This window comes from Panthera onca, chromosome A2 (assembly GCF_046562875.1).
Source record: "Panthera onca isolate mPanOnc1 chromosome A2, mPanOnc1 haplotype 2, whole genome shotgun sequence".
NCBI classification, from domain to species: domain Eukaryota; kingdom Metazoa; phylum Chordata; class Mammalia; order Carnivora; family Felidae; genus Panthera; species Panthera onca.
Genome location: NC_138340.1, coordinates 125,353,664 through 125,366,889, shown reverse-complemented (window position 1 = coordinate 125,366,889; position 13,226 = coordinate 125,353,664). Strand labels below are relative to the sequence as shown.

Below are 13,226 nucleotides of genomic sequence, written 5' to 3'. Positions count from 1 at the left end.
TAATGGTTTAAATTTTTTGTTTTTCGATTTACTTTGACCTTAAACTCCTCGTTACTATTTGTTATACACATGGTTGAAACTCATAATAGGATTCCATAACTAAAAAAAGTGTCATTCAAATATTGTGATATAATTAACAGACCATGTTTTAAAATAGGCCACCCAGAAAATTTTAATTTGGGTCATGTTATCTGGTTTGAGATTGTGCCTGACTTGCTACAAGTAAAAGAGAGAATTCGTGAGAGAGAAACATAGAATAGTGTATTATCCAGGAGCCTTCTGTTATAAAATGAAGTGGAATGTTCATTTCTGAGCACCAACTATCCAGGCACGTGGGTTGTACCTGAGACTAGAACTACACAGATCCCAGCATCCATGTTAATCACATTCTGGGAGAATGGGGAATGCGAGAGCACAGAGGGTAAATAATGAACACAGTAAATGGGCAAAGTATATAGTATTAGAAGGTGACACAGGGGGCGCCTGGGTGGCTTGGTCGGTTAAGCGTTCGACTTCGGCTCAGGTCATGATCTCACGGTCCATGAGTTCAAGCCCCGCGTCGGGCTCTGTGCTGACAGCTCAGAGCCTGGAGCCTGTTTCAGATTCTGTGTCTCCCTCTCTCTCTGCTCCTCCCCTGTTCATGCTCTGTCTCTCTCTGTCTCAAAAATGAAAATAAACCTTAAAAAAAATTAAAAAAAAAAATAGAAGGTGACACAGAACTGTAGAAAAAAAGAAAAGAACAAATCAAGGTACCTCAGGGCGATCAGGAGTGCCAGTCTTTTTTTTTTTTTTTTTAATTTAATTTTTAATATAATTTATTGTCAAATTGGCTTACATACAACACCCGGTGCTCATCCCAACAAGTGCCCTCCTCGATGCCCATCACCCATTTCCCCCTCTCCCCTACCCACCTCCCCCATCCACCCTCAGTTTGTTCTCTGTATTTAAGAGTCTCTTATGGTTTGCCTCCCTCCCTCTCTGTAAATTTTTTTTTTCCCTTCCCTTCCCTCATGGTATTCTGTTAAGTTTCTCAAGATCCACATATGAGTAAAAACATATGATATCTGTCCTTCTCTGACTGACTTATTTCACTCAGCATAATGCCTTCCAGTTCCATCCACATTGCTGCAAATGGCCAGATTTCATTCTTTCTCATTGCCAAGTAGTATTCCATTGTATATATAAACCACATCTTCTTTAGCCATTCATCAGTTGATGGACATTTAGGCTCTTTCTGTAATTTGGCTATTGTTGAAAGTGCTGCTATAAACATTGGGGTACAAGTGCCCCTATGCATCAGCACTCCTGTATCCCTTGGGTAAATTCCTAGTAGTGCTATTGCTGGGTCATAGGGTAGTTCTCTATTTTTAATTTTTTCAGGAGTGCCAGTCTTAGGTGGTGGGAGATTAAGATATCAAGTAAGTAGTTAGGGCAGGTCTTTAGGGAGAAGAGGAGAGGAAAGCAAGGATTGGAAGGAGAGGGAGTTAGCTAAGTAGATGTCATGGAACAGTTAGAACAAAGGTCCTAAGGCGCTGGATGGTTTATTTTGATGAATGTTTATTCTTCAAGAGTATCTGTCATTGTCACTAATTTTTAAAATTTAATGTTTTCTTTTCCCTATAATTTTGATGTTATTATAATATGCCATTATTGTTTTTTATTCTCTATAAAAGGACATTATAATATATAGGGAAGTTTTGAGTACAGTTGTAAAATTAACAAGCATGAGCCCACCCTCTAACTGAAAAATAGAACCGTCATTACTTGGAAATCCTTGTGTGCCCTAGATACATCCCCCTCACTTCTCCTAGGGATAATCAGTCTCCTGACTTGTTAAATTATAACTAACTTGCTTTTCTTGGTGACTTTACCTTTTATGTATTCCTGAATAATATACCCTTTTTATTATAGGTTAGTATTGTTTTTAAGGTTTGTAAAAATGGTATCTGTTTATGAGACTTACATTTTTACTTAGGTTTCTGAGATTTTGATGTTACTGGAGTTCAGACATTTTCTTTGCTTTGCACTTTCCATTGTATAAACAAAGCACAATTTATTTACCCATTTTCTTGTTGAAAGACATTTAGGTTTTTTCCTCTTCTTTTTTCTTTTATGAATAATGCTGTATATTGTCACATGTACCTCCTGAGGCATATATATTAAGAATTTCTCTAGGGTATTTACCTAACAGTAGAACTCCTGGGTGGTAAATTATATACATGTTCAGCTTTTTAATTTAATCCTGTATTGTTTTTCAAAAATGATTAGACTACCTCAAACAGTAATGGATAATATATAGCTCATATTATTGTACATCCTTTTTTTATTTTGTCTTTCGGGTGAGTATAAAATGGTATCTTATGGCCTTAATTTGCATTTTCTCTGATTGTCAATAAAGCCAAAGATCTTTTCGTGTGTTTATGGGCCCTTTGTGCTTCCTTTTTTGTGACGTTCCTATTCAAATCTCTTACCACTTTCTCTCTTATGTCCAAGAGAAAATGGCATCTGTTTTATTCATTGCAGTATAATCCACCATTTTCATTATTTATTTTTATGCTTTTATGCTTAACTTGTTCCTGATTTGGCCAGCTACGTAAAGCTGGCTTCTTTGTCTTTCTAACATGTCCTCAAGCTTTGAGCACCTCTTAAAAGAAATTAATAAAAGCTAAGTTTCATCAAATGCTTTTCTAAAGTGTCTGTCTAGATGATCCTGTGTATATTTCCCTTTAATATGTTACTGTGGTAAATTATATTAATTGATATTATACAGCAAGAAACCTTGCTTTTATGGACTAAATACAATTTTTATATATTACTGGATTCATTTTGCTCTTCATGAATTTTTTAAATCTCTTTTTTTTATCTCTTTTTAAATCTCTTCATGAATGGGATTAGACAGTAATTATCCTTTTGTTACACTTGCCTTTCCCCCCCCCCCAAACTGTTTAATATCGTTTTTTGGTGTTTTTTGTTTTTTGTTTTTTGTTTTTACATTGCAGCAAAAATCAGAATAATTGTGTAGGGGCACATGGGTGGCTCAGTCGGTTACATGTCCAACTCTTGATTTCCATTCAGGTCATGATCTCAAGTTCGTGTGATCGAGCCCTATGTCTGTCTCTGCTCTGACAGGGTGGAGCCTGCTTGGGATTCTTTCTCTGACCCTCCCCTGCTCGCTTTGTCTCTCTCTCTCTCTCAAAATAAATAAACATTTAAAAAAAATAATTAGCATTTAGAGTTGGTCAGTCACAGGGTCACACAGGTGACTATGGGTAAGGTGTTTGACTCAATTACAGTTAAAAAAGTACTAACATTACTCAGGTTTATTTGTAGTAGAACCTGTCTTGGGTGAATGGTATATGGTTTATGATGTGACTTACTAACTACGGAACTAGTTTCTTACTGTGAAATACCTTCTTTCGTTATCACTTTACAAGTTCCTAAATCCCTATAGTTATATAAAGGAAAATAAATAATTATTTCCAAACAGAAATTTTTTCCATTTTTTTATTGTGGTAAAATATACATAATGTAACATTCACTATCTTAATCTTTTTAAGTGTACCCATCAGTGGTATTAAGTATATTCACATTGTTATGCACCCATTACCACCATCTCTCAAACTCTTTTCATCTTTCGAGATAGAATCTCTATACCCATTAAACAATAATTACCTATTCCCCTCCTTCCCCTCCAGCTCCTGGAAACCCCCATTCTGCTTTCTATGTCTATGATTTTAACTGTGCCAGTTATTTTTTCTTAATGTGTTATTTTACTTAGCATGATGTGTTCAAGATCCATCCATGTTGATGCAAATGGAAGGATTTCCTTTTTTTATGGGTGAATAATTTTTGCATTGCGTATATATGTGTGTGTGTGTGTGTATGCACACACACACATCACAATTTCAATATCTATTTACTCATTGATGCAAACTTATTTTATTTCCATGTCTTGGCTCTTATGAATAAGGCTGCAGTGAATATGGGAGTACAGATACCTCTTTGAGATCCTGTTTTCATTTTCTTTCTTTGGGATTGCTGGATCATATGGTAGTTCTGCTTTTAATTTCCTAAGAAACCTCCATACTATCTTCCATAGTGGCTGTACCAATTTACATTCCCACCAACAGAAAACAAGGGTTCCTTTTTTCCACATCCTCTTCAACACTTATCTCTTGTCTTTTTTATAATAGTCATTCTAACAGGTGTAAGGTGATGTTCATTGTGGTTTTGTTTTGCATTTACCTAATGATTAATGATGTTGAGCAACTTTTTTTTTTTTTTTTTTTTTTAATTTATTTTTGGGACAGAGAGAGACAGAGCATGAACGGGGGAGGGGCAGAGAGAGAGGGAGACACAGAATCGGAAACAGGCTCCAGGCTCCGAGCCATCAGCCCAGAGCCCGACGCGGGGCTCGAACTCACGGACCGCGAGATCGTGACCTGGCTGAAGTCGGAGGCTTAACCGACTGCGCCACCCAGGCGCCCCGAGCAACTTTTATATCTGTGGGCCATTTGTATGTTTTCCTTAGAAAAATGTCTGTTCAGGTCTTCTGCCCATATTTAATCAGATTATGTGGGCTTTTGGGTTTCTTTGACTATTGAGTTGTAAAAACTTACATATTTTGAATATTAACTTTGCTAGATGGTTTGCAAATATTTTCTCTCATTCTGTAAGTTGCTTTTTCATATTGTTGATCATTTCTTTTGCTATGCAGAAGCTTTTTAGGTTGATATAGTTTCGCTTGTTTATTTTGCTTTTGTTGCCTATGCTTTTGAACTTGTGCAGGACTGTTTGTGTCTCGATGGGTAGCTGCTGTTGAGGTAAGAGCTGAAATGGACTCAAATTAACTCAATTTCCCATTGAAGAGTTCTCCTGGAAGTTGTAACTCTTAATAGACTCCCGAGTTCCAGAACAGTTCCATCAGACAGATTTGGCCAGTGCAGTTGTTGTTTAGGTGAGCAGACCTGCTATTCTCCCAGAATGCTCCAGCCACACTTGATGGTTTTTTATATCAGATTTATTCTAGCCCCATAGAATTTAATTGTGAGTTGTCTCTACCTTTTCTTTCTGTGGTAGATTTTATTTAAGATTGGAAGGAATATTCCCTGAAAGTTTGGTGATATTGCCTATTAAACTATATGGACCTGTTGTTTTCTTTGTGGACAGATTTTAAATTACTGATCTAACTTGTTTCATGATAATAAGACAGTTTAGATTTCTTTCTTGAATAGTTTTTTATAACTTTTGCATTGCTAGGAATTGTCCCATATCATCTAAGTTTTACAGTTCACTAACATAATGGGGCACCTGGGTAGCTCAGTCCGTTAAGCATCCTACTCTTGGTTTCAGCTCAGGTCATGATCTCATGGTTCATGGGGGCTCCTGCATCAGCACGGAGCCTGCTTGGAATTCTTTCTGTCCCTCTCTCACTGCTCCTCCCCTGCTTGCACTCGCTTGTGTGCTTTCTCTCTCTCAAAATAAATAAACTTAAAAAAAAAGTTCACTAACAAGTCATTCACAGTGTTGTCTTATTTTTTTTAACCTACTAAAAATACAGATACTCAAAAAAAGACAAATACTAAATAATTCGTAATCTCTATTCTGCACCTTTTAAGTTCTTAATTTTCTTATTTTTTCAAATTTTCAAAATTTTTCCCTCAAATTTGAATTCACTGATGATTTTGAGCAATGAGTTGTTTGTCAAACATTTCCTGGGTTCTAAGGATAGAGCAGTGAAAAAAACAATAAAAAGAAAGAGACCCTTCCCTTCTAGAGCTGGTATTCTAAATTTTTTTTTTTAATTTTTATTTATTTTTGAGAGAGAGAGAGACAGAGCATGAACAGGGGAGGGGCAGAGAAAGGGAGACACAGAATCCGAAACAGGTTCCAGGCTCTGAGCTGTCAGCCCAGAGCCCAATGCGGGGCTTGAACTCACAAGCCATAAGATCATGACCTGAGCCAAAGTCGGATGCTTAACCGACGGAGCCACCCAGGCGCCCCTGGACCTTGTGTTCTAGAGTACAAAGAAAGCAAATATGTAAGATAAACAGTATGTTAATTCCAAAGGTATTAGGAAAAGAAAGCAGACAAAAAATGTGCTGAGTGTGTACTGGAGGTCAGAATTGAAAAGGGTGCAAAGATAAGGCCTCACTGAGAAGGTTACATAGAGATAGCTGAGGGAGTGGAGGTAGCGTCTGTTAGGTTAAGAGAGACAGCGGGTACGAAAGCTCTGAGATGGGGGTGTCCCCGGTATGTTCCTGCATGTCCAAGATGTGGCTGGATTGGAGTGAGATGGGAAAGGTAATGTGAAATGAGGTTCCAGGTGTTAGCGGGGAAGGCCCTAGAAGTTCCGTAGGTGTTTGTAAGGCCTTTGGCTTTCCCTTAAAGTGACAATCAAAGCTTTTGGAGGGTTTGAGCAGGAAGTGACCAGACTGGCTGCTGAGGTGGGAATGGATCGCAAATGTCTCTGCAGACCTTTAGGACCTCCTTTTTTAATACTGCCTTAATTTTTTTCTTGAATACCCTTGACATGGCCTTACCTGATTGTTGGTTATGAATCTGTTTATTCAAAGTGATGTTATTCTGCTAATTTTTGCCAGAATTGATTGGGAAAGTTTAGAATTAGTCTTAAATTTTAGCAGTTATGGGAAAAAGGTATTGTCATAAAATTTTGAGAATTTGGCTCCTTACCCATTTAGTAAGTGTATGTGAATAATGTACCATGAAAAGTTAAGTTCGTTCCAGGAATGTGAGAAAGGTTTGACATTAGAAATTATATTAATATAATTTATCACATCAATATATTTTTAGAAGATCACCAATATGATCTTTTCCTGTGATGCTATCAAGGTATTTAATAAAAGTCAATATCTATTTCTTATTTTAAGATCGTAATCAAATGAAAATAGATGGAAATTTCATTGAAATTAAAAAAAAATTTTTAATGTTTATTTATTTTTGACAGAGAGAGACAGAGCATGAGCGGGGGAGGGGCAGAGAGAGAGGGAGACACAGAATCCGAAGCAGGCTCCAGGCTCTGAGCTGTCAGCACAGAGCCCGACACGGGGCTCGAACTCACAAACCGCAAGATCATGACCTGAGCCAAAGTCGGTCGCTCAACCGACTGAGCCACCCAGGCGCCCCTTCATTGAAATTTTAAATATATACATATACTTCAAAAGCTAGTAGCATCACACAAAATGATGCATCAATAGAACTATTCCCATTAATGCCAGAAGCTTGACAGATAATGCCTATTGTCACTTTTATTACTTAATTTTGTTGAAAGAATATCAAACAATACAATTGATTAAAAAATAAGACTTTCAAAAATAAAGGGAAGACAAAGAAATATTATTTGCAGGTGATATGATTTTGAATACCTAAAAAAACCAAAGTTAATAAACTACTACTAGAAATAATAAAAGATTATATTCATTTCTGTATATTTACCATAATTTTTTTATGCAGTCAGAAAACATGATGAAAAAATATTCCTGATAGAATAGCAACAGAAATAATATACTTTGAAGTAAACTTAACATGCTGGATCTATATGAAGAAAATTTAAAATTTTTTTTTTTTTTTTTTTTCAACGTTTATTTATTTTTGGGACAGAGAGAGACAGAGCATGAACGGGGGAGGGACAGAGAGAGAGGGAGACACAGAATCGGAAACAGGCTCCAGGCTCCGAGCCATCAGCCCAGAGCCTGACGCGGGGCTCGAACCCACGGACCGTGAGATCGTGACCTGGCTGAAGTCGGACGCTTAACCGACTGCGCCACCCAGGCGCCCCATGAAGAAAATTTTATACTCTGCTAATGAATAAGTATAGGAACACTTAGAGAAATGGAAGCAATGTGGTATTTTTGGATCTAAAGATTCAACAGTTGACAGATTATAGCTATAAATATGTGATATATGTTATTGAATAAAACAGTTCTAATAAAAATGTCAGTTTTGAAACTTAAGCTGATTCTAAAATTCGGATAGAAATTCATATATATGGCTCAAAAAACTTCTAGAAGAAAACATGGATTATTTTATTTTTAAAGCTTTTCTGATAATGGAAGACCTAAAGGAAATGAATGATAAATTTGATGATCATAAAAATTTGGAAAACAATCATAATACAGAAATGCCACAAAGATAAAAATGAACTGGGAAAAATATTTACAGTATGTTTGTTTGATAAGGAGAGATTTTTTTCATAATATATAAAGAGAGCTCTTAAAGAAAATAGCTGAAACCCAGTAGAAAAATGGGCAGTAGGAATAAGCAATTCAGACACACAGTAACAAAAACAACAAATAGAAGAAAAGATAGTGCATCTACCCAGTATTAAAAGAATGGAAAAGTGAAATAATGAGGCAACATTTTTCTTATATTAGCTTGTCAAATAGGGGCATCTGGGTGGCTCCATCGGTTGACCGTCTGACTCTTGATTTCGGCTCAGGTCATGATCTCCTGGTTCGTGAGTTTGAGCCCCGAGTTGGGCTCTGCACTGACAGCACGGAGACTGCTTGGGATTCTCTGTCTCCTTCTCTGCCTTTCCCCAGCTTGCATGCACACTCTCTGTCTCTGTCTCTGAATAAATAAACTTAAAAAAAAAAAAAAGATCATTCTCTCTGAATAACTTAAAAACTTAAAAAAAAAAAGATTGTCAAACATTTAAAAGAATTGGCAGGAGTGTGTATCAGCAGGAGCTCTCATATCCCATTGATGGAGGGTAAATTGGTACAATATTTTTTATGGCAATAAAAATAAAATAATTTATCTCATGAGTGTTGGACATGTATATAAGATATACACCTAAGGATGCTTATCATAACGGTGTTTGCAACAGGAAAAGCAAAATAGCAGCAAAATAAAGCTGGAAGGTACTTACCTGTTCAGCAGTAGTCCTAGGACTGTTCGGTAAATTATGGAACCACTTTAGAGTGGTGTACTTTTTTCAGTTATTCAATGGAATGAATTAGATTGGTTTGGATTCCTGGAAAGCTCTCGGAAACAAAGTCAGAGTAAAGCAAGCAGTAGCATAGCTTATGGGCCAAGTTTCCATTTGTGGTTTTTAAAAAATACAAACTGGAATTTGTACATGTGACTATGTGGAAGGATGCACAGGAAACTGTTGATGGTGGCGATCTTTTGGGTTTTGAAGTGTGGGATAGAACATGAGCTGCTTTCATTGTTCTCTTGTGAATGGTTTGAATTTCATCATGGGCATGTGCAATTTTAAGAATAAAAATCAGTGTTTTTTATGTGCATTAATTATATTTTTCTTGGATTTTTCCAGATTTCTCTTGCACTTTGTTTTGTTTTGATGTTTGGAAACTCAATGTTATTAACTTCTTATTATGCTTCCTCTTTGGTAATTATTTGGGTAAGTGCCTCTTAAGTATATGGCTGTTTTTGAAACTAATGACTGACCAGTTTTTTTAACCACTGGCTTGGGATTCATGAGTTATTTTCTATAAGAATCACCTGAGGTGTTTTAATGAATTCATCTATATGTGATAGAGTATTCCAGTACTCACTTTTCAAACAGGAAAGAAACAAAAGAGTTAATACTGGAAAACATAGCCCCTTGCCTCATACCTCTACTTTGCCCTTTCTCTTTCCTTGTCTTTTCTGTCACCTAAGTTTTGGTCCCAGGTTTCACTTGAGAAAGGTTTCACGCTTTCTTCTTGTTCTTGTTTCCTCCCCTCTTTGCAGTTTTTATCCTATTCCTACTCCACTCGCTGACCCCCCTTGCCTCCTTGTGGCACTTCGCAGTAGTCTCTCCTGGTTTTGCTGTGATCAGAGGTGTGGGGCCCTGGGTTCTCTTAGTTTTTTGTTTTTTTTTTTCCTGTTCTATTTGTGTGAAATATTTAGATAGTTTCAGTCAGGTGATGATTCAGTTGTATTTTGCTAAATCACTACTGAGAGCAGGTTTAGATTATTGGGAGACTCTCTGCTAGAATTGGAACAAATGGTGAAAGGTCGTCTAACTCCTTCTGCCACTTTTGGCAGGATGACCTTCTAAATATAAATCTTCCTAAATTTAAGGACTTCCAGAGGTGGGTATGCCTTTTTTATTCATGGATCTCACCATTATAATGTTTAGTGTACCTAAGAGGAAAAATATTATTCCTGTGTTTAAAAGTGCATGTGCTTTAGCATTAGGCTGCTTTCCTGAAGACAAAAGTGTATTGTACTCTCTTAATTGAAATATATTCTCTTTGAATAATTGTTTAAGTTACTCAGATTATTTTGGCTTTCTTGATTTCTAGAACTCATGAACAAATTGGGAACTTCCTATTTCTTTGCCCCATTTCACAAATAACACTTAAGATCCTTTTCCCCAGAAATATGCCTCTTCCCACTCTGGACCACGCTACCCTTTTTTCAGGTTGTGTGGCTCGGGTATACTTAGTTGCAGGTATAAGTAATTAGCATATGGTGATGCTGCGTTTTCAACAATGACAAAAAAAAATCATTAAGTGAGTTGCTGTAGTTTGAGATTAATGATAGTTCTTACAGTCAGTGAACTCTGTTTCTAATCAGGAAATGTTAACAGTGTACTCCGTTCTATATTTTACATGTGTGCACAGGCAAGTCCTGCTATCACTTATATTAAAGCACATGACTCTTGGTACTTGTATTCAGGTACCAATAAAATCTAACCTAAGTACATTTTACAGGAAACTTCAGTTCAGTCCAGGACCCACAGTGTGTCAGGTTTCCTTTTAGCTGCTTGACACTGAGGTGTGTCTTAGGTATGAATTAAGTGTATTTATGTATTTTTCCTATTTGGGTGTGTATAAAAATAAATGATGCCCACAGTTACAGAATATAGCATATTTATGCATATTCAACTATAAACACTCATTTCCTATTTTTATTTGTAGTTATCACTTTGAAACCTTAATCCTATCACCTGTTGTGTTCTCAGATATTCAGAAACTTCTGAAAAGATTTAATTTGGGTTCATGTGTTTATTTATGTTTTAATCTGTAGCCGTACTTTTGCCAAGTTACGAGTGCATTTAGCCCCCTATAGGTAATATACTTTGGGAATCTATTCATGTCCAGGAGAGAGCAAAGATTTGATAGAGGAGAAGTATTTGGTTGGTCCACTAAAAACTCATTTGTAGTTTATTCTAAGAGTTGATAATATTTAACTTAAGTAAAATTTTATGACTATAAGATACTGTCTAAAATTCTGAAATTATTATATACTTTATATATGTTATTATACTCTATTATATATTATATTGATTCTTAGGTAAATCAGAGATGTAAAATCAGTTGTAGAAATGTATGGTAATTTGTTTTCAATTTTACAAAGTCACTAACTAACCTAATCTACTTTGGATAAAATAGGACTGTTGCTTAAAGTCATTGAACTTGTGGTAATGCTATATGGAACATTGACAATGTGCTGAGTTTTAGATTCTAGAGAGTCTTATTATAAGTGGTTTTTGGTGCTTGAATTTATGTATATAAGTATTAACTGCATGCTATGTTACTTTCTCCATGAAGGGTATACTGGAAATGAAACCACATTTCCTGAAAATGAATGTATCTGAACTTAGTTTATGGGTAAGAATCAATCTATTTGAATGTGTAACTTTTTCCTTCTCTAAAATGTATCTTTGATTTTATGTTTTACTTTTAAGGAAATTATCTATTTTTATGTAATGCAAGATATCTAACAGCTTTATGACATAATTAGGGCTCAATTTTAATGTGCCAAATTGCCGTTTTCATGTGGCAAGTTAAAATTAATATTGGATAAGTGAAGAATTCTAGTTTTACTTATTTTATCACCCATGTTTGTTTCAGGGGAGCAGTGCGTGTGTAGAAACTGTTAGTACAAAGGGAATTTAACTGTAATTCCGTATAAATCTCCTATAATTATTATAATGTTGATAATATTGTATGTATATATTCTTATTTTTGGTGATTTTGGAGTAGCATTCTTTAAGCTACATTGTTTAGCATATTTTTTCTTGGGTATGGAGCTAGTTATTTCACAGTTGATTAAAGCATTTATATTTTTCTTCCTCCATTATATGCAAGGAATGGCTATCAGAAGCATCAATTTATTTTTGATTTATTATGTTTTTCTTTTGTAGGTTATCCAAGGATGTTTTTGGTTATTTGGAACTGTCGTACTCAAGTATTTGACATCTAAAATCTTTGGCATTGCAGACGATGTAAGTGCATTTTTGCTTAAACTTGAAAGACTTTAAAAGAATCAGACAGGCTAAGAATGAATTACCTGAGTTATTAAAGTACCACTCTTTAAGCCAGATTCTAATGTGAAGTCTATTTACTTATTTTTTTTTATCTATTTACTATAATAGAAAGTAAATGTGACTCTGTGTATAGTCTCTATTCTCCAATATTAATTTCTTGACACAATTCTGTTATTTTATCCTTCTGTATCATAATATAGTCTCTATTCTCCAATATTAATTTCTTGACACAATTCTGTTATTTTATCCTTCTGTATCATAAAGATTTTAAAATTTTAAAGCAAGAAAGCTCTAGAGTCCTAAGCTCAAATGTTAAGGTCCATATAGTCATTTTTCTCTGGTTTCTTCATAATTCCCCTTGGTAACACATCAGTATGCCATCTTCAGAGCCTCTGAATCTATAGACTGTATTATAGCCTCATTCCTCCCATCCCAGGTTTCCCAGTCAGTGCTTGTGAAAGGTTTATTTATAATTTATACCTAATTTATACCTAAATTATAGGTAATTTATAATTTATACCTAAATTGTAGATAATTTAATCCAAGTGAGCCTTATTGAGAAGAGAAGGGTTTTTCTTGTCTGTTCTGTTTTGGTATCTGGGTAGGATGGAAATCTGCTTAATAACTTTAAGGATTCCTCCTTGCATAATTTTGCTTTGCCTATTTTATTTTGGTGTTTTAGTAAACACATTAATTAAAAAAGAAGCAACACAGCAACCAGCAAAAGTAAACCATGTATTTTTTTCTGTAATTTATTTTAACAGGCTGTCTTTCCTCTAACCATAATAGATTAAAGCTGTAGTTTTGACACTGGGTCTTGTGAAGTCCTGAGACTTCTAAGGCGTCTTCCGTGGGCTCCACCTACTTCCCAATCATCCTGGAAGTCCCCCCCCGCTCCACCCAGTGCAGTTTAGCTTTAATTTCTTACACATTGGATAATTATATAGGTTTTCATTAGAACAAGGGAATTTTTTGCTTAAAA

At 35.6% G+C, this 13,226-nt stretch overlaps 1 protein-coding gene and 1 long non-coding RNA gene across 7 annotated transcripts in view; both read left to right on the top strand.

Moving 5' to 3' along the window:
- The window catches only part of DPY19L1 (dpy-19 like C-mannosyltransferase 1), a 105,029-nt gene that overhangs the window by 64,211 nt on the left and 27,592 nt on the right, over positions 1-13,226 (top strand). For 5 of the 6 annotated variants that reach the window (XM_078440645.2, XM_078440640.2, XM_078440633.2 and 2 more), the window contains exons 11-13: positions 9,299-9,385; positions 11,526-11,585; positions 12,122-12,202. In XM_078440645.2, coding sequence (XP_078296771.2) covers positions 9,299-9,385; positions 11,526-11,585; positions 12,122-12,202 — 228 coding nt within the window. The remainder of the gene's footprint in view (positions 1-9,298; positions 9,386-11,525; positions 11,586-12,121; positions 12,203-13,226) is intronic. The other variant, XM_078440642.2, reaches the window with a different exon arrangement.
- LOC145715304 (uncharacterized) lies at positions 16-3,192 on the top strand. Its single transcript, XR_014137311.1, has 2 exons — positions 16-467; positions 709-3,192. It is a non-coding gene; the product is annotated as an uncharacterized LOC145715304 (long non-coding RNA).